The 27564-nt window shown below is 46.0% G+C and overlaps 1 protein-coding gene across 1 annotated transcript; it reads right to left on the bottom strand.

The window, feature by feature from the left end:
* Nucleotides 1-941: 941 nt before the first annotated feature.
* LOC147304271 (uncharacterized) lies at nt 942-27564 on the bottom strand. Its single transcript, XM_086279503.1, has 8 exons — nt 27374-27564; nt 26782-27178; nt 26122-26682; nt 26018-26075; nt 16360-16619; nt 7759-8022; nt 1233-1349; nt 942-1145 (listed from the first exon to the last, which is right to left on the bottom strand). Exons 1-8 carry the CDS (start codon nt 27562-27564, stop codon nt 942-944), a joined length of 2052 nt encoding a protein of 683 aa, XP_086135629.1.

The raw sequence follows: 27564 nt of genomic DNA, 5'->3' as shown, positions 1-27564 counted from the left end.
CCGTGCTCTCTCTCCTCCTGTCTGAACCTCTGTGCACTTCCTGTTTACTTTGTGACTCTCACGCCCGTACATGTCATGTTCAGTTCACCCCGCCCTGTCTCGTTATGATTATCAGTGTCACCTGTGTTCCCCGTGTGTTCCCACTGTGTATTTCTGTCTGCGTCTCCCTCTGTTCAGCGTGACGTCGTCCCTCATGCTGTGTGTGATTCCCCCGTGTTTCCTGGTGAGTTTTATGTTAGTTTTTCCCAGTTTAGTTTTGTATCTCCTATTATCTTTTGTCAGCAATAAAGCTGCTTTTTGAGTTCATCCCCGTGTGTGTGAGTTTTGCATTTCGGGTCCTCCTCCTGCCTGCCACACAGCCGAGCCTTGACAGAACGACGTCACCAACGACATGGACCCAGCAGCTCACAACCCCTCCACCGAGCTCCGTGAGGACCTGATTTACACAGTGGAATACCACTGTCAGGAGTGGGTAGCGCTGCCAAGTGGAGAATACCGGGAGACCGTAGCCATCCGCCTACAGAGGATGGTGTCCGGACTCCCCTGGTTATTCGGCGCGCTACACCCCCACATCCGGGACTTCCTCGTGTCCACCGTAGGCATCTGCCCGGAACTGCCTCTCCTGTATGAAGAGTCGGAGGACGTTCAGCCCGGTCCGCTGGAGAATTCGCGGCCCGGTTCATCTCCTCCCCCTTCTCGGCGAAAACGCCGTTCACACCGCCGTCGCTCCAGTACAGCTGAGCAGACTGCACCCGTTGGTGAGAGTGACTGTCTTTTTCTCGTTCCGCTCGAGCATTCAGATCCCAGACATCATGATAGCATACCCATCGAGAGTAAAGCAGTGTTTTCCTCTGTGGATTACAATCTACCCTCAGCTCAGCCATTAGCCTCACCAACCCCTGCTCAGCCATTAGCTTCGCCAGCCCAGTCAGTTAACTCTCCTACTGTTCAGTTTGCAGTCCAGTCTCCAGTCCTCCAGTCCCCTGTAGCTCCGTCGCCCTCAGTTCAGTGTGCCACTCTGTCGCCCATATCCCACTCTCCTCCCGTCCGGTCAGCCCAGTCTCCTCTTTCACCACCACCACCACTAGCTCAGTTTCCTGTGTCTCAGCTCCCTGTAGCACAGCCGTTTGCTCCATCATCAGCAGCTACGTTTGCAACAGAACCATTAGCTCGGTGTTCTGTGCAGTCACCTCTAGTTCATTCTCCTGTGCAGTCACCTACTCCACTCTCACCACAACCATTGCTACAGCCATCAGTGCAGCCCCCTGTGCAGACTTCAGTGCAGCCCCCTGTGCAGACTTCAGTGTAGTCCCCTGTAGTAGTTCAGCACCGCAGTACAGCTGAGCTGGCTGCACCCGTAGGAGAGAGTGACTGTGAGTCACACACTCAGCCCAAGTTGTCTGGTCCCGGACCCCATGACTGTTCCACCACTGTGAGTAACTCTGTTTTGCCTGCCATTGTGTTGCCTGACTTGGATAACTCCGCCACTGTGTGTTTGGACTCTAAAGACGTTATTCCGAGTGACACCTTGGTGCCAAATTATTCACCGACCGCCCTACCTAGCGATCTTTGTGTTCCAGAGCAATCAGGTTCTTGTAACGCTCGCAGCATTTCCTCTGAGTTAGCCAGTATGAACGTTTCACCCGTAGAGTTAGCGGAACCAAAGACTGTTATTCTACATCAGACTCACCGACATACTGCTACTAGCATTGCAGCACCGCAGAACCATTTTACTCAGCCTGTACGTTCTGAGGTTTCTCAGTCTGAGCTCAGCCACACACCCCCATCATCAGCTCAGGATGTAACAGTGCATGCTGAGGAGCACAAACCCCCTGAAACTGTGTGTTCCATTGCTGATGCTCCTTCTAGTGACTGTTTCATGTTCCAGCCTGTTTTGTCTTTAGACATTTCTGACGTTCCCCAGCCAAGTCCTCAACCAGCCATTGCTCTCTCGGCTTCTCAAATAGTTACTGAGAACGAGACCTGTGTTGCTGAGCAAGCCAATGTAACATCCACTCCTAGTGTTCTGCCTGAGCCAGGCGACACAGAGACCATTATCCATTCCTCTGCTATGAACAGTTTAATCATTACACCAGCTCCTGTACCTGTGACTCCCAATGTTGCTTCGTCACTTTCTCAGGCTGTGGTTTTTTCTGTGCCACAACTCGAAAGGGCTAACTCAGACGCTGCCTGTGTAAACTCTGCTTTGCCCTTGCCTGCTAAGCATAAGACTGCTTGCCCTGTGCAGCCACAGTTAGGGTCCCCTCAGCCAGAAGTCTCCGCACCTGCTGGCTCTGCATCCGTCTCCACTGTGGGTTCAGGAGAACCTCTCCAGCCACTCCTCGTCTCCGCTGGAGGGTCCGAGGGGCCCGTTCAGCCTCCTGTCTCCGCTGGAGGGTCCGAGGGGCCCGTTCAGCCTCCTGTCTCCGCTGGGGGGTCCGAGGGGCCCGTTCAGCCTCCTGTCTCCGCTGGAGGGTCCGAGGGGCCCGTTCAGCCTCCTGTCTCCGCTGGAGGGTCCGGGGGGCCCGTTCAGCCTCCTGTCTCCGCTGGAGGGTCCGAGGGGCCCGTTCAGCCTCCTGTCTCCGCTGGAGGGTCCGAGGGGCCCGTTCAGCCTCCTGTCTCCGCTGGAGGGTCCGAGGGGCCCGTTCAGCCTCCTGTCTCCGCTGGAGGGTCCGAGGGGCCCGTTCAGCCTCCTGTCTCCGCTGGAGGGTCCGAGGGGCCCGTTCAGCCTCACGCCGCATCAGCTGGAGGGCCCGAGAAGCCTGTCCAGCCGCCATCTGCGACCGCTTCGTCATCGCCTGGTCCGGCTGCATCCGCCTGTGCTTCTGCTACGCCTGGGCCAGCCTCTGCCTGTGCTTCTGCTACGCCTGGGCCAGCCTCTGCCTGTGCTTCTGCTACGCCTGGGCCAGCCTCTGCCTCTGCTTCTGCTACGCCTGGTCCAGTCTCAGCCTCTGCTTCTGGTCCAGCTTTGGCTTCTGCTTCTGCTCCGCCTGGCCCAGCCTCAGCCTCTGCAGCTCCGCCTGGTCCGGCCTCAGCCTCTGCAGCTCCGCCTGGTCCGGCCTCAGCCTCTGCAGCTCCGTCTGGTCCTGCCTCCGAGTCTTCGTCCTCGTCTGGTCCTGCCTCCGAGTCTTCGTCCTCGTCTGGTCCTGCCTCGTCTGGTCCTGCCTCGTCTGGTCCTGTGCCCACCAGGCCATGGCCAGCACGCCCGGGACTGGAGGGCCGCCGCCGCCTTCCGCGCGGTCGGCCCCCTGAACTGCTCCGTCGTCTCCTTCGGCGCCGCCGCCGCCTTCCGCGCGGTCGGCCCCCTGGACTGCTCCGTCGTCTCCTTCGGCGCCGCCGCCGCCTTCCGCGCGGTCGGCCCCCTGGACTGCTCCGTCGTCTCCTTCGCCGCCGCCGCCGCCTTCCGCGCGGTCGGCCTCCTGAACTGCTCCGTTGTCTCCTTCGCCGCCGCCGTTGCCTTGCGCACGGCCGGCCTCCTGAACTGTTTCCACGTCGCCGCCGTTGCCTTGCGCACGGCCGGCCTCCTGAATTGTTTCCACGTCTCCGCCGTTGCCTTCCGCATGGTCGGCCCCCTGAACTGCTCTGTGTTTGGGTTATTTTCTTGGGCTCCGGTGTTTGCTGTGCTCTTCTTTTGTTTTCTGTTCCGAGCCCTCCGTCCTGGGCCCCCGCCGCCCGCCCTGGGTTGTTTTCTGTTTGGTTTTGTTTTTCTGTCTTTGGGCTGTCTGGAGCCAGCCCTTGAGGGGGGGGTACTGTCATGGTCCTGGGCCATGTTGGCACAGTGTTCTTAGTTTCCTTGTATGTTTGTATTTTGTTCCTTGCTTAGGCCATGTTTTCTGAGTTGCCCTGTTGTGTTGTTCCCTAAGTGTTTTCCCTTCATGGCTTTTACCCCCTGTGTGCCCCTCTGTGTATCTGTGAGCCCTCGTCTCTCCTTATGTTTTATCCCATGCTTCCCCTGCCCATTATGTCTAAGTTCTCCCCGTGCTCTCTCTTCCCCCTGTGTGCCCTCTATGTATTTATGAGCCCTCGTCTCCCTTTGTGGTTGTTTCATGTTTCCCCAGCCCGTTATGTCTGTGTTTTCCCCGTGCTCTCTCTCCTCCTGTCTGAACCTCTGTGCACTTCCTGTTTACTTTGTGACTCTCACGCCCGTACATGTCATGTTCAGTTCACCCCGCCCTGTCTCGTTATGATTATCAGTGTCACCTGTGTTCCCCGTGTGTTCCCACTTTCCTCGTTAACCCTCTGTGTATTTCTGTCTGCGTCTCCCTCTGTTCAGCGTGACGTCGTCCCTCATGCTGTGTGTGATTCCCCCGTGTTTCCTGGTGAGTTTTATGTTAGTTTTTCCCAGTTTAGTTTTGTATCTCCTATTATCTTTTGTCAGCAATAAAGCTGCTTTTTGGGTTCATCCCCGTGTGTGTGAGTTTTGCATTTCGGGTCCTCCTCCTGCCTGCCACACAGCCGAGCCTTGACAGTTTGTGTATAAAGGAGTGAACAAAAATCCCTCCTGACATGTGTTCAAACTTGGTGACCAACTTCAAACTGTTATCGTTGAGTTTCATGTTTTGATTTGGGATCAAATATTTATTCCACTCATGCCTAACCTCAATACTTTTATGTAATGTGTTGATATTCTGTCTCTCTCCATTAAAATGACACTAGCATAAAAATGATCAATTCAGCCATGGATGAAATAATGACTCCCCCCAATATACCAGTAAACATCTTAATGGGCCTTTGCTGGTATACTTGTATGCCTGATGCAACCTGATGTCAAAATAAGCTTGGAATTTATGGCTCCAAGCTTATTTTCTTTCTTTTTTCTTTTTAAAAGAACATTGCAAGCATGCGCACACTTCATGATCTGAGAAAACAAGAAATACACTACATGAAATTGAGTCAGAAGGAGTATTACAATGCATCTTGTGATTTTGGGTGCAGATGTAGACAAAATTGAAAATGCGATGGCTCGTGTTCGCAATATTTTTGCAGCGAGTAAAAATGTTTAAACAAGTCTGGATGAGAAAGTCAGGGAGAGAAGTCAGCTCGAGTTGTATATTATTAATCAGTAATATCTCAACAAGGATGAATTAATATAAACTATCAGGAAACATCTTCACCAATAGGGAGATAATTGATCAATAGATCTAGTGAGGGCATGCACTCTAACTCCCTGGTACCTCAGTTGTGAAGGGGAGTGGTCCTTCCACTAATGAGGACAGTGGCTTTCTCTTTTAGATCCAAACAGAGTTTCAGCTCATACATTCACTGCTCTTACAGCTATCCTCCAGATTAGCTTGCTCATTGAATAATCAATCCAAAAATCCCAATCTTTTATCCAGGTAGATATATTCATACACAGGTGTTTGTTTGTGAAGCAAGTGATGAGGAAAAAGGAAAGGTCCAAAAGTCAGGCAACAGGTCATGCACAATCACAAGGAAGTACAAAAACACACAAGGAGTCTGGGGTCTTGAGTCTCAGTCTGACGAGACAACCTGCCAGCTCATACACTGAAGAGACTGACTGACTACCTCAACACAGGTGTGGCACAAAAATGATGGAAAACTGAACAAAAAAGCTGGAAGGAAAAGGAAAAAGCTAAACGATTTCACATGGAGTGACTAAACTGAAACTCAATCTTAAGGCAAAGGAGAAAAGATGAAGCTTACGAGACAAATCTAACGGGTTGTTGTGAAGGAGTGTGTTTAAACCCAAAATAAAGTAGTCTTTGGTGTCCTAGTCTAATTAAATATGACGTAAGTGACTAAAGCTAGACGAGAAGTAAAAAGTGGATGAAAAGGAAAAGAATCCTGTAATCATCTGGCTGATAAACTTGTGAAACCACCTCTCAAACCTCTTGATGTGGACTCTGTATGTGGGTCCCCTTTGATAATGTTATATTGCCTGAGTTGGGGCATTAAGGCATTGACATCTTGTTTGTCGCTCTATGAGCCAGAGACGTCTGACATTCAGCATTTAATGGAATGCTTTATTAACCCTCTCGAGGCAGGCGTTGTCGATTTGCAACAGTTAAACACTAACAACCTGATTACCCCACATACATATTTTATGAGTTTTTTTTACTCAGAAGTACCACTGCAGGGCTTGGTTGTGCATTAGCAACAAAAAGTTTAATTTGAGCCTGAGAGGGTTAAGCTTCTAAAGTGTGGGTGCCTGTTGCTGAATCACCGCACCGATTAAGAGCAGAAGTGTTTGACGCGACAGGATGTGTCACGTACTCATGAGCGTTTGCTTTTTAGAACACCACATGACTGGGAAGTTTTTCCTCTGAGAAACATTTAATTTATCTGTGCAGCACTTATCGGTAAAAAGATGTTACTGTCAAAAATGTCATGTCACTTTCCTTTTGGCTCTCGGAGGAGGCGGACGCACTTTTTCTCCTCTCCTCTCCCTTATCTTCCCTGCTTAGTTCTTATGCCCTTGTCTAGTCTTGTGTTTTTTGTATTACTGTCCCTGGAACACTCTCTCACAGTCTGTTTCTAAAACCTAAAGAGAATTATGGATTTGATCAACTGGTCTCTGAATGCTATTGACACCCTTTTCTCAATGAGAAGTCTGGGCTCGGGAGAGCTCGAGTGCCCTGGAGGGACTTTCCCTGCCGGATACACGATGGAGTGGTGGCAGACATGGAGGATCGTGTGCCTGGCGGGACTGTCGATCGAGGATGCTGAAGATATCAACCTATTCGGAACCATGATAACAGGGTTCTTGCTGATCGGAGCTGGCTTGGCCCTGGCTCATCGGAGAATTAAGAAAGCGGAACTGGCTGTTCAAACCCCCCCAAGGCTGCCCGCTGGGATTGAAACGATGTTTTCAGTTTCAGTTTTCAGTTTTATTTGTCATATGCAAGTTAGCACAGGGTCAACATTGCAATGAAATGTGTTTGACGAGCAGCAGTCACTCAGCAGCATGGTACAGTAGAAGAAAATATAATAAAATATAATAAAATAAATAAAATAAAGTAATAAAAAAAATAGAAAAATACTAAGGAGCAAAATATTAGAGAGACGTGGTAAAAGAGAAAAGATGACTAAATATATATGTATCTATAAATATAAATATATGTACACTAGTGATTAAATAAGAAAATCTTGAAAAGAAATGTGATGGGAGGGCAGATGGGATATTGCACAGGAATGAGCAGCAGAAAATTACAGTATTGCACTTTTTAAATATAAATATCAATGACAATAAACTGGAGTGACCAGTGCAGATTAAACAGAGTACTTGTGAAGCTGCAGGTAGCTTCTGAGTGCTGTGTTGTGTGTGTTTAAGTGTTGTGGTTGAGGTGTCATATGGCTTGGTGGTAAAAACTGTTTTTGAGTCCGAGCAGACAGACTCCTGTAACGTCTGCCAGATGGTAACAAGGAGAAGAGCTGATGTGCTGGGTGGCTGTGGTCCTTGATGATGCTGTGTGCTTTACGGATTCATCGCTGGAGATAAATGTCCTGAATGGCAGGAAGCCTCGTGCCAGTGATGTGCTCTGCTGCCTTCACAACCCTCTGTAGTGATTTACGGCAGCTTGCCGAGCAGCTTCCGTACCAAACTGTGATGCAGCTCGTCAGCAAGCTCTCAATTGCACACCTGTAAAAATTTGAGGTGATGTTGGCGTTCATGCCAAACTTCCTCAGCCTCCTCAGGAAATAAAGCCGCTGGCGAGCTTTCCTGATAGCAGTGTCTGTGTGAAGGGTCCAGGAGAAGTCCTCTGTGATGTTGACTCCAAGGAATTTGAAGCTGCTCACCCTTTTGACCTTGACACCGTTGATATGGATGGGCTGGTGTTCTCTGACTGGTCGTTTCCGGTAGTCCACTATCATCTCTCTAGTTTTGCTGATGTTGAGAGTCAGGTTATTTTCCAGACACCACTCGTACAGTGCCATCACCTCCTCTCTATAGGCTGTCTCATCATTGCCTGTGATGAGGCCTATGATGGTTGTGTCATCCGCAAACTTGATGATGATGTTGGACTCGTGTTTAGCAACACAGTTGGGACGAGCGAGGCGCGACTTCTCAGAAAAGGCTCACTGAGTGCAGCATGGTTAAGAGCTTGGAGGCGCCTACGGCAGCAGTGAATACTCGGAATAAGACCTCTGAGCGTACATTGGATTACATCAAGGAAAAGTCCACTCAGAACAACACCTCTGAGCGGAAGTTGGATTACATCTTGGAACAGCTGACTGCGGTCGTGAGGTCTCAGAATCTGCTCTTTGAGCAAAAGAATGACAAGACCACGGAACTGAAGGTTAATAACATCATGGAGAAACTCGCGGCTATCCAACGGGAGATTGAGAGGCCAGTGTCGGAGTGTTAAAGAACAGCTTGAAATTCTCATGAGTTGCTGCAAAAGAAAAATTACCATCATAATCCGGCTACCCCTTCAGCGCCAGCTGTGGGCTCAAGGCTGGAGTCGAACAAAAACACCCTGATAACGACTGTGTTGAGTCTGTTCCTTCCCATTCCAAGCATAGGCCACCTGGGTTGGCTGGTGACTGTTTACTTAGCCTGGCAGGGCGAAGGACACTGTCTCAGCTGAACTATGGACACACATACATATACTGATACTGATAAGCACTCACTGACGCATCACCCTCCCTACCTCGGATCCAACGCCACCTCCAACGCTTACCTCCCCTCTGATGTGGACATCGGGTCAGTTGGAGGCGCAGTCGAAGATTGCAGCGGTCCCAGATCAGATGTACACACTGGAACTCTTTCCCATGTTGCTTGTCTGTGTTTATTGTGCTATGGTGCGTTGATATCTGTGCATTCCTGTATTATCCTTTTGTGTTACACATTTCGATGTTTTTTTCCTCGCTACCTAGCCTGACCTGTCTCCCCAATGTGATGTTTGTGTATTGTATGTACGGTCGGCAAGGTCTGTCATCTCGGTTGTGGGCAAAAGACCTGCAACTGACAAATAAAGGCTATCTCATCTCATCATATTTGCATCACTTACAGCAGTGACACTTTGTGTGACTCTTCTTTTAATAGCATTATAGTTACACATATTATGTGTATCTATAATACACATAGTACAGTATGACTATATTATGTGTATAGACATACTGTATTATGGCCCATGAAGACTCCATAGGGCTTATATTGCATGCCGAAGGCAATATTTTATCTTTTATTTCCAAACAGAAAGGTATACAAACCCAATTTAAAAAAAATGGCCCTGTGTAAAAATTAAATTTAAAAATGTAGTGAGCTGCACTGCATTTGCTTCTTAACTTATTCACAGAACAGAAAATATATCGAATGTTTCAACTGAAATTTTTTTTATAGTTTTAAGAAAACATAAGGTGGTTCTACATGTTCTCCACACTAAACACAGACCATGAGCACTCACTTCAAAAGCCTGCATCTCTGAGAGTATGGGGTGGACCCGTGATTATGGCAGTGACTGCCTCCACATCTGAAAAGCCCCATTAACAGTGAAAAGTATATACAAGCTTTTGAGCAGTGTCCTCCCATGGAGATGATACTTTTTCAGGGAAGTTCTTGCATGCACAATCTGGAGCTGAACACTCTTAAAACTGTAGAGATGACAGTGGACTTCAGGAGACATCCCTCAACTCTGCTGATGAGCTGGAATCCTAACATAAGAATAGCACAACATTCCTCTCCCAGAAGTCCAGCAGCCGCTCTCCTCAGTTCCCAGACATTTAAAAAAAAAAGAAAAAGAAAAAAAGATTCGATGCAGTTGTACATGGCTCTGTCCTATATAGCAAATTCAAAATAAGATAATATTTTTTCTTAAAATTCTACATTTTCTCAGCTTAGACATTTTGATTTGTTTACTGTGTTCTGCTGTGGATAAAATATGCATTTATGAGATTTGCATATTCTTGTATTCCTTTGTTATTTACATTCTATGGACAGTTCTTTTGGATCTGGGGTTGTATTTCAGTCTCCATAAAAAGGAAGATTTGGGGGTGTGTGGATGATCAGAAATGCACATATTCAATTCAGTTCAGTTTTATTTATACAGCGCCAAATCACAGCAACAGCTGCCTCAAGGTGCTTTATACTGTAAGGTAAAGACTTTACAATAATACAAAGAAAACAAAGGAAGACTTGAGGGTGGAGTGCATCTAAGGTTGCAATAATACGTGATGTGCAAGTGAAACTTCACAACTTGCTCTCCTACTTTCACAGATAATTTGAGACATCATATAAGCTCTTGTAAAGTCAGCGACCAGGTTATCATCCCCTTGGATAATAACTTTCAACCAGCCGGCTGATTGTAAATGTGCTTTAGTTTTTATAGACAGATGCTGACACAGCCAAAAACTCCATCCCTCAGGCCTGCGTGTCACTCTTAGCATGTTATGATGCAGTGGCTGGCCACTAGCTTTAATTACAATATATTTATATCACAGAAAGGTGTCGACGCCTCGCGATCATGATCACGATGATCACAAGAGAAATCTGGGAAAGCAAAATATCATCAGATTTCTCAAGGCACTGTGAAGCAAAGTCCAAAAGTGCTTGCAATAATTTCACGAGGACAGTAACACACTGTATGCATTATTGCATTAATGGTACGGAAGTTAAACTGACTTTTATTAGTAGCAAGGTCATTCCTCTCGATTTAATGGATCTGCTACCTCATTTCTCATTCTCCAAATGCATCTCTTTATGAATATAAAGGATCCAAAAGGACAAGTGGCCACTAGAACCTGAACTGTAACACATTTGCTTTGACTCCGAGTGCATCAGTTAGCCCTATACAGACAGGAAGAATGATCTAGGTCTTACCTGCCTGTCTTCAAAAATCCCAAGGGGCTGGCTTCCACTCTCAGCCAATCCCCTCTTCTGAAGGAAAACCACATATCCTGCAGTACTAACACAGCCAAGTGATTGTGGTGAAAAGATTTACAGAGAGCAGGGAAGAAGCGCTGATCCGTGTGCAGATAAACAAAAGAAATAAGGGAAACGCTAAGTTTGCGCTGTGGGAAAATTTCTGTTAGTGCTCAAGTAGTGTGGAAAGGTCTTCACTCATACTTGTGTGGGATTTGAGTAGGTGTGCTGCTGCCTCATTCACTTCGGGGCTGACCGGTGGCAGACGGTGATTGAAGTGGAATGACTGATCGTTTGATTTTTAGAAATACCTGAGGAGCTGAACAAAGCAGCCTTTCCAGCAGCCTTTGGGTTTGGTGTTGTTGTGTTTATTCAACCGGCTTCCCACAAAGGCAGATGGCTCGGAGCTTTTCCAGCACAGAGTGTGTAGTTGATTGCATTTTCTCCACCACTCTCTGACGTGTCTTTCGACATACAATACCTACTCTTCTTACTCACAACCGTCACTAGAACGCCGCGGCACGTCTCCATAAAGCCTCTCAGTTTAAGATGGGGGGGGGGGGAGACAGAAAATAACACAAAACTACAGAATTTCAGGTTTACTTTTTTTTAACTTTTAAATATCTCTTTGCTCGAATGTCATGTAACCACAAAAGATCAGAGTCTCTCTGTAGTTTTTCATACTGGACTCAATCTGTCATCTACATTTAGACACCAGCGCCAGAAGAGCAAAGAGAGAGACGTGTAATCACAGTTTAAAGGCAGCGGGGAAATCAAGTGCTTAGCTCTGTTGATGTGGCTTCAGTCACGCGAGAATACTGTAAACACATTAAATCAGAGGTTTCAAACATAAGACCCGGGGGCCAGAATTGGCCATGCAAAGACTCCAATCTGGCCCAGTAGACTGCTTTGGAATATAAGAAGGAAGGCTTAAATTTTGGTCTTTTAATTGTATTTGAATAAGGTTTGCAGATCCTTCTGATTGATAAAGAACTCCGCCATGGCCAATCAAACTTCACTATCATTCTCAGGGAGTAAATGTGTAGGTTAAACTTTTTTAAAGAGGACTTTTACTGGTCCGGCCCACTTAGGGTCAAAGTATGCGTCCCATTATGTAAAATGAGTTTAACATCCCTGCATTAAACTGTCTCTTAGTAAGTTACTATATAAAAATTGTAAAATCAGATGCAGCATGAATCAAAGCACCAACAGAGAAAGAGAATAGGAAAGCAATTTTGGTTCATTTTGAACATTTGTTGGGGAAATCAAGCTGAAAGCTAAATATACCGGCACGTCTAAAACAGAATAGAAATACAAAGTTCCCTTTTTTTCTTTTCTTTTTACTCAAGCAGAATAAGAAAACAAGGACATGTATAAACTTACTCATGGAACCAAAAGAAAAAGATTTCCCCTCTGCTCAGCTTCACCATTGAAGTATTGGACAGAGAGGAAACCCCACCGTGTGTCTTCACTTTGCTTTACAGATTTATGTATGAGCGTGCTGTGTACACGCTTAAAAAAACATGTAGTGTGTCATAAAAAATGCATAGACGAACATGAGTACTTGGAGGAGGGAAAACAATATTTTACAACGTGGTTATTAAAATAAAGTCAAGAACTCAAAAGTCACAGTCTCAAGAGCATAGAGGACATTACCAGAGACAACCAGTGCCTTTAGGAGAACTGGACACCGCCGTAGAAGGCCCTTAACCCATCAGCAGGATCAGCATCTGTGCCTTTATCAAGGAGGAACAGGATTAGCACTGCCCACTAGGTGTTGGGATGAAATGCTGCACTGTCAGAGCCTAAGATGGTGCAGTGGGTCCTGGGTTCCTCCTGGTGCACAATAATGCCTGACCACATATGAGTACACAGGCAGTTCCCGGAGGATGAAATAATCGATACCACTGTCTGTCCCCCACGTTTGCCTGACCTAAATCCAATAGAACACCTCTGGGACATTATGCTTCGCTTCATCTGACACTGCCAGGTTGCACCTCAGACTGTCCAAGAGCTCAGTGATCCCCAAGGATCCCCCATCTCATTAGGAACATGCCCTGATATTGACAGGTAAGCATGTGTACAGGCATGTGGGAGCCATACAGACTAAGTTCATTTTGAGTTGCTACAATGAAATTTCTGAAAAATGGACTAGCTGCCCCATCATTTTTTCACTTTGATTTTTAGGGTGTCTTTGAGTTGATCTGTCTTTAGGTTGATAATTTGCATTTCCATCAAAAGAAACGCAGTAGTTTGAGATCTGATGTGCTGTCAAGTGTTATTTTTATCAGTCTATAGCAGTGTATATGATGACAAAATGATTTTCTTTAGCAATGGAGTGGAGAATCATAGTGATGACACGCGATCCGAGGACAAAAATTAAATTAATACTCTCCACAAGTTATTGTAGAGAAACCACTAAGGCCAACAAGATACTGCAAAGGGTCATAAAGGGTCTGATACACCACTAGAGGCAACCATGCAAAGCAATTTATTTTGCTACTTTATAATCACTCTCTTCTGCTTTTCTTCCATTACAATCACTGAAATGGGCCCAGGCTACGGGGATTTCTCGCAAAACACCTCGGATCTGCTGAATTTAATTAGAAATGTCTTAAATATCCCCTAGTCTCCATGAATAAGTACATATTTTATGGATGCCTCATTCATATTTTTTCCATATACATTCTCTCAACTGCAAAAGCGGATCGGAGTACACAAGATGTGCAATCCGCATCAAGAATTAACAATGGACTCATCTAATTATGTTACTGAGTCAACACAAAGGTGAGTCCTGTGTTTTTTGCAAAGTTGTGTATTAGTTAAAAAAAAACACAAGTACAATGGCGCACAAAGAGGAAAGAGAAGAGACAACAGCAACAAAACACTGGTGAAGTTGTGATGTTGTGGCCATGAATGCCACAGCTGAACAGCATCTGCTAGTTAGTGGGGCTGTACAGCCATGCGCTCCTTCCAATTTGGCTATCAGGCGCTGTGCTGTGTGGACACTTTGATTAGGCTTGTTTGTCATGGTTTTAAACAGGTGTCTTGAGACTTGTAAAGCTGACTTTTCTTTTGTACAGTTTTAAACCTTCCTGTGAGGTTAAAGGGAGCTTGGCAGGGGCTCGCTTCAAATCACCTTTCAGCCATGGAGTCTTTGTCATTGTTGTTATTTTATGTTTTGCAGCTTAGCTTTTTTTCTTAGTGGTTTCTTTTCTGTTTGGCCTTGACGACTTGACAAATTCTTTTCATTATTTTCATCATTCCTTTGCCATCCATTCATCTGCATTGGTTAATTTGAATGATTGAGGAAAATCTACAACTGAGCATGTGGGCACATACTCACAGGCAGTTTTTCAAACCTGTCCACCACCACACTAATTACCAACAGCACGACTAAATGCATGCCCTTTCAGGAACAGCGGCATTCTTTCACATTCAGCTAAATTTTATGTTCATAATACTAGTTGAATTGTTGTTTTTCTTAAAACCACAAGGTCTTGATAATCATCTTAGACTCTTATGTTCAACGTGACCATGCCATTACACACTGGTCCACAACACCAATCAAGAATTCAAGTTCACACACTGCTTTGCATTTAATCATTTATTGTTAATCTCTGGCTCTCTCCACAGTCGGTCTCTTGTCCCATCTCATTCTATGATCAACTCCAACTGTTTGCAGCAGATGGCTGCCCTCCCTGAGCCTGGTTTGGAAATTTCTTCCTGTTAAAAGGGAGTTTTTTCTTTCCTGAGTCGCCAAGTGCTCTTTGGGGCGGAGTGGTGGGGGATTTCACACTATTATTGTCTTTAACTTTACAATATAAAGCATCCTGATGCTACTGTTGTGATTTGATGGTGTACAAATAAAATTCATTTAAACTGACAGAGATGAGATAAAGTCAGGTCCTGGTTGTAATTAGTTGAAGCCAGAGGAATGTTTGTTAATCTGCATGTTTGAATCTGTATGTAAGAGACAACTTAGCAATTGCATTAGGAGTTTGATGCAAAAGCAAATCATTTGTTCATGAATCTGTGAAAAATGCCAGATAACAAAGTTTGACAGAGATAAAATACAACATTTTGTACTAACAAGGTCGGTGTGCAGCGTCCTTAAAAAAATCTGAGCAAGCTGGACAAGTGGAGGACAAAAGAAGTGGCAGTCCTATAAAACAATTTACAGCAGATGAACAATATCTGAGAGTCCTTAGGGAATGGGGGGGATCCATCAAAGATCTGACACAGGACCTTAGAGATCCATCTACTGTCCACTGAAGCCTCATCAGAGGGGTTTCTGTCAGGGTGGCTGTCAAGCAGTCATTCTTAAGGAGGGGAAATTGGGAGAAAAAGCTGAGGTATGCCAAAATACACAACACTGTGTGGACTGTAAATCAGTAATAATTTTTAAATTTTTTGTTGAAATCGTGTATGGAGGGGTCAGGAAAGCAACAGTGAGTCTCAATAGCCATCTGTAAAACACGGTGGAGGCTCTGTCATGGTTTGGGCTCCATTTCAGTCAATGTTGCTGAGGATCTTGTCAAAACTGATGAAATTATGAATGCAGAGAACTACCATCAGATTATAAACCACCATGCAATACCATCTGGAAAGCATCTGATTGAAAACAGCTTTGTCACGGAGGAGCAGGGAGGACTCGGCGCAGACTGAAATCTCAGAAAAACAGGTTTATTTACACACTCCAGGTGCACTATATACAGGTGAAGGAGAAGGGGGCCAGGGTTCCCAGGGATGCAGAGAGGAGTCGGGAAAAGCGTCCAGAGTCCCCAAACCAAGCACGAGAAATCTGCATACAGAGAACAAGAGTTAGCACGGAACTTTCACGGACAGAGCTCAAAACTGGCTGAGGCTAAAGTAGCACTGACGAGCGTTACTCAATAGTCCAGCGGCGAGGTGCTCTCAGTCACTGCCTTAAGTAGCGGGAGCAAACAAGGTGAGGAGCCACAGGTGATTGCCTACAGGTGGTGGAGGCCGGGAGCTCACAATGAGCTCCGCCCAGGCAGCGAGCAGAGAGAGAGGAGAGAGAGAAAAGACAAAACATAACATGTAGCCACACAGGGCCAGCCGAGCAGGCACGGGGACCATGACAAGCTTATTTTTTAAGCATTACAACGATCAGAAACATATTGCCAATACAGCACAAGCATCACTGGTGACCTCAACATTACTGAACCAGCGTGGGACTGTCTTGACAGAGAACAGAACAAAAGGCAGCTGACATCCAGAAGAAGAAAGCTTCTCTAAGAGAGTTCAGGCTGTGCTGAAGAATAAAGGTGTTCCTACAAAAAATTACTTTTTAAGCTTGATAGAACTGTTTTTACCTTATTTACTGTATTCACTTGTACATTTCAATGAATTGCAACATCTATTTTCCATTTTCCTAGCAAAATATAAAGAAATGACTCAAGCCTTTTACACAGTACTGTACCAATACTGCCTTTCTCACTCTACTTTATGTCAACCCTGAGAAAACATCTCAGTGTTTTCTTCTTTGAAAGCATTTTTATTGGAATTGTCACTGGATAAAAGTGCCTCTTGTTTTGTCCTCCAATGATCTTGAAGCGCTCTTTTTCTTTACTGATTGCCACGGGCTTCTTGTCGTTCATTCTCAAACATTTAGTGACATTGCTCAAGGTCGCCTGCCTTGGGACTGCACCGGGATACTTGCAGGATCTGGAGAAGAGCCAGCCTCCAGGGACTAACTGTTCAGCCTGTGCAGGTTGCGTAAAGGACATCTCTGAAGCCACCGCAAGATTTAACGCCTGCTGGCAGGTCAACGCTGAGAGGAAAGAAACAGACTTTAGAATTTAGTCACAGTTTAACACCAACAACAACAACATCCATCACACTGGGGCTGCTTTTGCTATGAAAGTGATATGAAAATTGTGAAATTGTGTCATTTCACTTGTCACAACACAGGAAGTGGCAGTCCATGATTTCAGCAGATGACATTACTTCAAGTGTATTGTGATTTTGAAGAGGAGTATAAGCCCTGTTTTATGTTTGGGAAAAACGGCTTGAGGTTTTGAAGGGCCATGTCAGGTAATTGGACAAAGTAAGTCTCATGAAGTCTATGATCAAATTCTTTGTTTTATTGGCATTAAGGACCAGGCTGCTTTTCTCATACCAGTCATTTTTTGAACCGTTTTGCCACGTTACAAATGACAGTTTGTGAGGTTCAACCTGATTATGACTTATTTACTTCACATTTTTTATCTGCTGCCTTGAGAGCAAAAGAAGTCTGAGATGAAAAGTTAGAAAATAGTTTAACTGTGGGTGAAATTCATAACAACGTAATTATTTACAATATAGTTTACCACTGTAGATACTTCCACCCATCCATTTTTTTTCACTTATGATATTCAGCGTTGCAGATGGGCTTGAGCCTATCCCAGCTGTCATGGTGAAAGAGGCTTTTAGCAAGAAGAAACCTCCTTCAGAACCAGGTTCAGAGACTGTGAGGGGTGGGAGACAGGGCAGAAAAATAGGCCAATGTTACCGTACATTAAGGAATCATTTTGGAGAAGTAAAAGGAAAAAAATTACTTGTGACTCCATGGCGTCGTGATGAATCTGTCCCCTATATGTGTCTCTTTAAAACCGCAAAGACACAAACACAGCCTGAGAAACTCAAAAGCTACTCCCAGTGCTGGTCCCAAGCCTGGATAAATGTTTGATGAAGGGCATTCAATTGTGCCAAGTCAAATATGCGGATCCATCCACTCTGGTGACCCCTTGGGAAATAAGGGAGCAGCTAAAAAAATGTTCGTTGAGGAGAAGAGTTACAACGACAAATCAATCGTTATCATGGGATGTGAAACAAAGATGTAGTCCTAAACAAAATAGGATTCATGCATGACCTAATAGCATAATGCAGAATCGTAAAAACGCGTTGCTTCATTAACTTATATTAACTTTATTAATATTTGCACCAGAAAAAAAGATTATTACAGTGCTACAACAGCAACAATGTGACAATTTAGCTCTGCTGATCATCAGCAAGCTCCAGAGGGAACCATCTGTCTCTCCACTAGTTATTCGCCAACCAACTCACTAATATTTGCTGCATTCTATAGGTGTAAAATGTGTGCTTGTGTCAGTGTGTATGTGCATTTCTGCTAAAGCTAACAGGTTACTGTTAGTGCAGTGAAACAGAAATATAACAGTGAGAGTGTAGATCTGCTAATGAGGTGAACTTTACATGTAGAACAATGTTGGACTAAATAATGACATCTGTTTCCATTAATAGCATTTGCTTTAGATATGCAATATAGAACTAAACTGAAGTTGCTTGCACTATATTCCAAGTACTGTTCATATTCAGGCTTTAGACACTTTTTTACGTTATCACTCCATGTTTCTTCTGTTATTCACACAGAGCTGTTTCTGTCCAGTTTTTAGCTCTGCATTTGGGCTCCACATAAGGAGACCAGCTAATTTTTAGTTTTTTTTTATAGATAATTTCATTTCATTTGAATGCTGCACTAGAAACTACAAGCATTTCCTCATGTCCAGTGTGAAGTAATCAAAACAGCATCTCATTAAGCTTCCCTATCAATAGCTCTCTTAGCCATTGATTCAACATTAATTACCTCAGTAATTACACAAATGTGCTAATGAATTGATTTGACAGTCACACATGGCAAGCCTGTTTGTTTCCAGTTGACTGATAAGGCAAAAGAGAGAAAAGCAAGCGAGAAAGAGAGAACGGAAGACAATACTGGAAGTGTGCTTCCAGATTTGTGCATATCCTCCCGATGAGCCTTGGGTATTATTATTCCATCACGCCAAAGCACTGACAGTTCCCTTTTAGTTATCGTCCTATTGTTATGATCCAAAGATGCTGGTAATTGGAGATTCATTGTTGACTGTTATCACAGAGCTGGGATTTTCTTTGTATGCATTCATTATTTAAGATGAAAAGTTTTCTCTCATTCTGAGATCCACAAGCACATTATCAGTCTGTTTGGTCTCTACTTCCTTTATTCATTAAACCACCAATTATTTGGAATAAAGAGGGGATGAGGGAGTTATTGTAATTGGCTTTTTTTTTTTAAATCCAGAGAAGTTTGCAACTTTAGCATGGTAATGATTGAAAACAGTGATATGCAGAATACATTTAGAAGAGATCAAGAAAACTTGAAAGTAAGTGAATTTAAAGAGGTTATAGTATTTATTTTATTGCTATAAGCTCATAAATGTCAGATTAGAGTCGGGTCTAAAGAAGGCATCGTCAAAGATGATGAGCTCTCTGATGTTTACTGGTAATTACAGCGAGTTGTCCCAGGGTGCGCTATATGGAGTAAGTATGCCAGCAACCCCCTAACCCGTCAGACCACCTGCTGACAAATTCATCTGACAGAGCAAATATATACTTCCTCTTATCAGTCAACCCCTTCATCCTTGGTCCAATGTCTTCTGGGACACCAGAGCATGGATTTTGCATGATATTAGCCAAGACCCAGGCCAGCCTGCTTGAGGGATTTGTGAGAGTAAACCTCTCGCTTTGATGTCTCCTCGAATATCCCAGCTTGACACAGTAAAACAAGGGATAGCAGGAAACTGAGTGGACTGATCCAAAAGGGATGCCCCTTCAGACCTTGCAATAAACAAACAAAGTAAAGGTAAAGAAGAGTGAAAGAGAGAGAGAAAACAAACAGATTGCATGCTTAGTCTGTTCCTGTTGTTGGAGCATCAAAAATATTGCCTTTTTTAAATCAAAGTCAGCTGTGTCTGATACATATGGTGCTATTTGGTGTCAGTACCTAATGTATCAGGTTAGGGTCATGGTGAGACGACCCGTCGACCCCTTAGCGTTACATTTAAACTCACTTCTCAAATTAGTGGAGGAGAAATTATTAGCATTCATAGTATATGCACAGTTATCACTGTAACAGCGGTGTTGATATGTCTGTTTAAACACAGCCTACAGCTGTAATAACAGGAATTTTGGAAAAACCACAGTGTCTTAAATTTAAAAAAGAGTGAAAAAGAAAAAAAAATCAGGCAAACAGTTCACATCCTCTCTGGTAAACTGACAGGTACATAATAAGAACCTTTTATTAGAGAAGCAACAAAGGTGAACGTGGCTGCCGGACACCTAGGTAACTGGAGGAAGCTGACGTCTCAGGAAAGATGGTGGAGTGTACGGTTGTGTCAGATTTGGAGCGGTGATAAAAGTGGCAAAGCTAATTGTCGTCTCGCATCTTCGCGCTCAAAGAGAATCTCGAGGCCTCTGGGAACCGCCTCCATTCTTTTTCTCTGAAAAAATTCTCCCTGATATTAAAAGGCCCGAGGGACACGCTGGGGTGGCGCAGGAAGAGAACAGCAGTAAAACTGATGTTGACGTTAAGTAGGCTTTTGAATGCTGATGTTAAATGTGTGAGCCAGAATTTAGTTTGGCAGAGCTAGCATGCTATCAGAGGACTCAGAGGAGCAATGATACAGTAAGTGAAAACCGAGAACTTGAAATTCAAAGAAGCGGCGATGCAAATGCAAAAAAATGAAAAGAAAAAAGAATTATCAGTAAGTCAGAGCAACAAGCAGCTTATGAACCACGACCAAAAAAGCCACCAGTAAATCCCCATCACAGCGCTCTGCTTGACCTCAGGTGAGAACAAACTATTACACAGTGCATTTGAGCAGAATCACTTTGTAATCTGATGAGAGAGCTCATAAGACGGCAGCACGTATGATTTATCTGCCTGGAAGTGAAATCGATATATTTTTTTGATCTGCATTGTCAGCTGGTGATAAAGTAGAGCAGCCTTAAGTTAATACTTCACACTGACTTGGAACACAAACACAGAGGCAGTGATTTTAATCTTTTTTTAAGTAGGCTTGAGTATGGAGGGCTAACTGGCCGGTGTGAAAGAACACTTGCAGGTCAGGGCAACTTGACAAAGTTTGATTAATCACTGTGGGAAACCTGATGAAGAACAAGAGTGACTAATGACCCATGTTAGCTGTTGATTTCATCAATCAAGAAAGGCTCTAACCTTGCCAATTCTTGGGTGAAACACAGCCACACACTTGCACACACATACAGTATACGCTCACTTATTTGAATTAGCTCCAGTAGTCACTGAAATACATTGTTATGTGTGCTCTGCTGGCAGGAACTGCTTGTAGCAGTATTTCCAGTGAAAGAGGAGAAAAAGAGAAATGTGAGGGAAGAAAAGTTTTATATTGATAAAAAAGAAAAGAATAAAAGCAAGTAATTTGTTTTTCACCAATTAAAGCTCTTATTACAGAGACGATCAACCCCCTCACTATAGTCTGCATTCTTCCATATATGTATAAAAGATAAGAGTGGAGCATTTTCTCAGCAGTCTATTAGTACTTACAAGCCAAGACATAAATGCTGCAAGGCTCCCCCGCCATTACCAACTTTGCTGCAGTGAAAATGAGATCTGGAGGCGTACTTTTATGTGTATACTGTCAAAATATACATTAAATGATAAAATACAGAGACGCCGAAACAGTTTTATGACTACAGCGTCGACATCAACAATGCATTATCTGTTAAGTTAACTTCTAAGAGTTTGGGTTTTTAAAATCTCATTTTCGGCTTCCTGCTGCGTTTGGAAAACTTTACATATTCAGCAGCTCAAACATTGACAGAAGAAATAACAATTTTTTTGTCTATATTTTCTATTTTATTGTGTTTTCTACAGTATTTTGAAGAGTTTTGCTTACTGTGGTAAATGTGCAATGATCATTTGACCAGACCAAGATGAAAGCAATAACTGATTACTATACCCACTGCAGCTTCTTTACATTAAAACACAAAATTGAGCAGTAACACTCTTCCTGCGTCTGACTACATGTTGCACCTATAGACCGGATGTAACCGCTGTGTCCTGTTGTAAAGTCAACCTGGGCATTTTTTTTACCAGGGGAGCTGGTGACAAGGCTTATTAAGTGTAATTTTACTAATAGGTGTAAATAATTACAGTCTTTTACCACATTATTAGTCTGCAGTGGGTGATTTATGAATTTTGGTACTAAAACTTTGCATTTTCATTCGAATAATACCACGTTTTTGGTGCATTAAGAAATTACAGAAAATAACAATGTGCTTATTTTTGTATATTTTTATAAAATGGAATAAGTATGAAGTGAAGGGAAAATCTATCAGCATGTACAGGTCTATTCTGAAACAGAGAAGTTTTAGTCCCGATTCTTGCTTCTGTTTAAAAGAAGTCTACTTGGAAAAAACTATAAATATATAGAGAGTCTAAGATAAGATAGATAAGATAAGATAAGATAACCTTTATTAGTCCCACACGTGGGAAATTTGTTTTGTCACAGCAGGAAGTGGACAGTGCAAGAGTTATGAGGCAAAAATTAGAATACAATAAGAATAAATACAGTACACAACTGTACAGAATAGAATAAAATAAAATACTATATACAGTAGAATAAAATAAAATAAATATACAATAAGATAAAAATAGAATACAAAAACAAATACTATATACAACTGAGTAAAAATACAACGATGACAGAAAGGATTATTGCACTTAGTATTATTGCATATGTATGGATGTGTGTGCTTGATCAGTTAAAGTCTTTATTATGGAGTCTGACAGCAGTGGGGAGGAAAGACCTGCGAAATCTCTCCGTCCCACACCGTGGGTGCCGCAGTCTCCCACTGAAGGAGCTGCTCAGTGCTGTCACAGTCTGCTGCATGGGGTGGGAGATGTTGTCCATCAGGGATGACAGCTTAGCCGCCGTTCTCCTGTCACTCATCACCTCCACTGGGTCCAGAGGGCATCCTAGAACAGAGCTGGCCCTTCGGATCACCCTGTTCAGTCTCTTCCTGTCCCCAGCAGAGATGCTGCCGCCCCAGCAGACCACGCCATAAAAGATAGCAGAAGCCACAACAGAGTCATAGAATTTCTTCTGCCAACTTTCCTTTCTTGGATTTGGAATCCACAGCTAAGGAGACTCAATACAATTAGATCCTTTTGTTTTTGAACAATGGAACAACTTTTGTAATTTTACCTCTCTGCACGACAATGGCTAACAAGGTATGATTGAAGTGGAGACCTTCAGCTTTGATTCAGTGGGTCTTACTTAAAATCTGCATTGACTGTTTGGGAATTACAGGCATTTTGTAAAGACAGCACCCTGTTTTCAGAGGCTAAAAGGAATGGACAATCTAACAGAAATGTAAATACAAGGATTGCATTTAAAACTTGGATGGAATTCCTTTGTAGTCAATGACTGCCTGAAATCTAGAACCCACAGACATCACTGAATGTGCTCATTTGTGGGTCTTCCTACTTTCAGTTCTGTCTTAAGTAACTGAAAAGCTGCTCTGAGGTGACTCACTTGACAATTGAAGTTTTAAGAAAGTCTTGGACTGCTTTTGCAGTATGTTTTGGGTCATTATCCATTTGCACTGCGAAGCGCTGTCCAATCAGTTTTGCAGTATTTGACTGAATCTGAGCAGAGAGTATAGCTCTGACACTTCACAATCCATCCTGATACATGCCATGACATTTCTTCCACCATATTCAACAGATAATGTGGTATGCACACCGCAGACCACGGCCTCTCTGTGTGAGGATCTAAACGTATTCTACGCTAGAGTCGACACAGCGAACACCATGAGACCGGACAGTGTGCGCACCGCGGATGACGTCAGTGCGCACACTGTGTCTGAGGAGGATGTGCGGAAGTGCTTCAGGAAGGTGAACGCATGCAAAGCTACTGGTCTGGACGGGATTCCCGGCCGCGTCCTCAAGTCATGCCCTGTCACACCTGGAGAAGAGAGACACGTATGTGAGAATGCTGTTTGTAGATCACAGCTCAGCATTCAATACCATCGTTCCCTCGAAGCTGGACAGGAAACTGCAGGATCTAGGACTGAGCAGCTCCCTCTGCAGCTGGATACTTAGCTTCCTGTCTGACAGACGCCAAGTGGTCAGACTGGGCAGCATCACCTGATCCCCCATCACACTGAACACTGGTGCTCCACAGGGGTGTGTACTGAGCCCTCTCCTGTACTCACTCTACACCTACGACTGCACAGCCACTGACAACTCCAACATCATTGTGAAGTTTGCGGACGACACTACAGTGGTGGGTCTTATCACCAACAGTGATGAGACAGCTTACAGGGAGGAGGTCAGCGCCCTGACCCACTGGTGTCAAGACAACCATCTCACCCTCAGCGTCGCAAAGACAAAGGAGTTGATAGTGGACTTCCGGAGGTGCAGAGAAGTACACACCCCCATCACCATCAACGGCGCTGCTGTGGAGAGAGTGAGCAGCTTCCGGTTCCTTGGGGTACATCTGGCTGAGGATCTTACGTGGTCAGTACACACAAACAAAACAGTGAAGAAGGCGCAGCAGCGCCTCTTCTTTCTCAAGAGACTGAAAGAGACTTTTTTTTTTGCATATACTATTATATATTGTACATATATTTATTAGTTTCTGTCACGGATTGCCGGGGCAAGCCGTGTGGAATGTAGGAAGGACCCAAAAGGCAGCAGCTCTGGTGCAGGTGAGTGTTTATTAACAGGGGTGGGTAAGTACAAACAGCGGTGGCGACAAAACATGAAACTGGAAACCTAAACTGGGTAAACTAATAAGACAAACCAGAACGAGGATGCAGGGAGGTCCGTAGAAATACATATGGGAAGACGCAGGGAGACCAAGGGGAAACAACACAGACGAACCAGCAATTACTAAGACAGAAAATACAACTTAAATACACTCAGAGAACACAGGGAGATTACACACAGGTGGGAAACACAGCTGGGAGTGATTAACATAACGAGACTAGGGAGGCAAACTGAAAACACTCACATAAGACGCAGACCTTCACAATAAAACAGGAACACACGGGCAGAACAGAGTAAACACTAAACAAAGGAAGAACAGAACCAAAATCGAAGAGAAAACACAAAATGCTGGGTCAAAAGGACCCAGGATCATGACAGAACCCCCCCCCCTCAAGGGCTGGCTCCCGACAGCCCAAAAACAAAACAAAAAAAACAGAAAACAACCCGACCAGGGCGGGCGGAGGGGGTCCAGGACGGAGGGCTCGAGGCAAAACAAAACAGGAGCACCAGAAGGCCAGAAGACAAAAAGAAAAACAAAACACAAGTCCAAAACCAAAAGAAAAGCACACCAAAGCACAGGAAAACCGAGTCCAAAACAGAAAAGACCAGGGGGCCGGCCAGGGGGCCGACAGCACAGGAGTCCAAAACAGAAGAGTTCAGGGGGCCGACAGCACAGGAACCCAAACAGTCCAGGGGGCCGGCCGTGCGGAAGGCAACGGCGGCCACTCAGGCGATGGCGGTCCGGGGGCCGGCCGCGCGGAAGGCAACGGCGGCCACTCAGGCGAAGAGGGTCCGGGGGCCGGCCGTGCGGAAGGCAACGGCGGCCACTCAGGCGATGGCGGTCCGGGGGCCGGCCGCGCGGAAGGCAACGGCGGCCACTCAGGCGATGGTGGCCGGCCAGTAGCCTAGCCAGCGGTCTAGAAAACGGCCCCTTAGCTCCAGACCCAAACGAGGCCGGGCCAGGCGAGGCTGAGGCCACAGCAGGCGGAGATGATGAAGCCGGGCCAGGCGAGGACGAAGCTGAAGCCGGGCCAGGCGAGGACGAAGCTGAAGCCGAACCAGGCGAGGACGAAGCTGAAGCTGAACCAGGCGAGGATGAAATTGGACCAGGCGAAGCTGGAGCTGAAGCTGAAGCTAGACCAGGCGAGGATGAAACTGGACCAGGCGAGGCTGGAGCTGAAGCTGAAGCTAGACCAGGCGAGGATGAAACTGGACCAGGCGAGGCTGGAGCTGAAGCTGAAGCTAGACCAGGCGAGAACGAAGCTGGACCAAGCGAAGCACAGGCAGAAGCTGGGCCAGGCGAAGCACAGGCAGAAGCTGGGCCAGGCGAAGCACAGGCAGAAGCTGGACCAGGCGAGGATGAAGACTCTGATGAAGCTGGACCAGGCGAGGATGAAGACTCGGATGAGGCTGGACCAGACGAGGCTGAAGGCTCTGAGGCTGGACCAGACGAGGCTGAAGGCTCTGAGGCTGGACCAGACGAGGCTGATGATGAAGCTGCAGCCGGCGAGGAGGATGATGAAGCTGCAGCAGGCGGCTGGACGGGCTCCTCGGGCCCTCCAGCGGAGACATGAGACGAAAACCGGAGCGGTCCTTCGGACCTTCCAGCGGAGACAGGAGACGAAGGCCGGAGCGGTCCCTCGGACCCTCCAGCGGAGACTAGAGACAAAGGCCGGAGCGGTCCCTCGGACCCTCCAGCGGAGACTAGAGACAAAGGCCGGAGCGGTCCCTCGGACCCTCCAGCAGAAGTCAACACTAAGCCAGCAGTCATGGAGTCTTCTGGCAAACACGAAGGCAACTGGCAATACACTGAGCACTGGCTCTGCCCAGGCAACGCTGACATGGTGCAGTTCTCAGGTGGCTGCATAGACTTCAGGGGTCCAGAATCAGCTGGGGACTGAGACCTAGCCTCTGGGGAAGCCCTGGAGCGGCAAACTGTGCCAATGGCGGCTGAACCGCGAAAAGCCCCTTGAGGTGATATTAGACTTTCTCCCTGCATGGAGTGAATGAGTGAAACCGGGGATACTGGAGCCGGAGCTACTGGGGCCTGCGCTACAGGCGGCACTGGAGCTACTGGGGCCTGCGCTACAGGCGGCACTGGAGCTACTGGGGCCTGCGGCACTGGAGCTACTGGGGCCTGCGGCACTGGAGCTACTGGGGCCTGCGGCACTGGAGCTACTGGGGCCTGCGGCACTGGAGCTACTGGGGCCTGCGGCACTGGAGCTACTGGGGCCTGCGCTACAGGCGGCACTGGAGCTACTGGGGCCTGCGCTACAGGCAGCACTGGAGCTACTGGGGCCTGAACTGAAAGGGACACGGGAGACTGAACTGAAAGGGACACGGGAGACTGAGCTGAGGGGGACACGGGAAACTGAGCTGAGGGGGACACGGGAAACTGAGCTGAGGGGGACACGGGAAACTGAGCTGAGGGGGACACGGGAAACTGAGCTGAGGGGGACACGGGAAACTGAGCTGAGGGGGACACTGGAAACTGAGCTGAGGGTGGCTGCGAGGGAGCTAACTGAGCTGAGGGTGGCTGCGAGGGAGCTAACTGAGCTGAGGGTGGCTGCGAGGGAGCTAACTGAGCTGAGGGTGGCTGCGAGGGAGCTAACTGAGCTGAGGGTGGCTGCGAGGGAGCTAACTGAACTGAGGGTAGCTGCGGGGGAGCTAACTGAGCTGGGAGTAGCTGCACAGGCGATACGCAGCTCGCGTTGACATCCGCCACACAAAACACAGCCCCTGAATGAACAGTCACGTTGTCTGGAAAAGACACAGAGTCCTCACTCACCACAGCCGGTAAATTAGAAGTCCGAACGTCCGGCTGTGGGGTGGCGCGTCGGCGGCGCGATCGGCGTTTCCTCCCCGCAGACGGCTCCGACGGGCCGGGCAAGATCACATCCGGCGAGTCGGGCAGCGAGGCAGGAGTGGCTGAGAGAAGGTGAGGTGTGTGCTGGAGAAAAGCCTGCATGGTCGGAGGAAGCGATTTTAGAAGCCATGGCAGGCCGGAAAAGAGCCGTTGTAGCCGGCTTTCAACGGTGCGGCGAAGCTCCTCTGGAGGGTTTTCAAGCCACAGCCCGAGGAGAATCTCCACGTTATATGTAACGCCGTCCTGGAGCTCCTCGGACGGATTTACTGCTGCTGGGTCCAT

The sequence above is a fragment of the Aulonocara sp. 'chitande type north' Nkhata Bay genome, linkage group LG22 (assembly GCF_057382095.1).
Source record: "Aulonocara sp. 'chitande type north' Nkhata Bay isolate Kocher_YH1m ecotype deep benthic linkage group LG22, A_spYH_male_GT1.1, whole genome shotgun sequence".
NCBI lineage: Eukaryota > Metazoa > Chordata > Actinopteri > Cichliformes > Cichlidae > Aulonocara > Aulonocara sp. 'chitande type north' Nkhata Bay.
The sequence above is the reverse complement of the archived record's forward strand: the minus strand, read 5'-3'. Positions and strand labels throughout refer to the sequence as shown.

Bases quoted from the DNA above. Each gene is read 5' to 3' on its own strand.
- LOC147304271 (XM_086279503.1), bottom strand. From the start codon at position 27,564: ATGGACCCAGCAGCAGTAAATCCGTCCGAGGAGCTCCAGGACGGCGTT. The intron at 16,620-26,017 runs GTCCGAAGGACC...CTTTCCTCTCAG, and splicing joins TCTCCTGTCTCCGCTGGAAG to CGTTGACCTGCCAGCAGGCG. The intron at 1,350-7,758 runs GTGAGCAGCTTC...CTACGGGTGCAG, and splicing joins ACGGTGTCAAGGTCAAAAGG to CCAGCTCAGCTGTACTGCGG.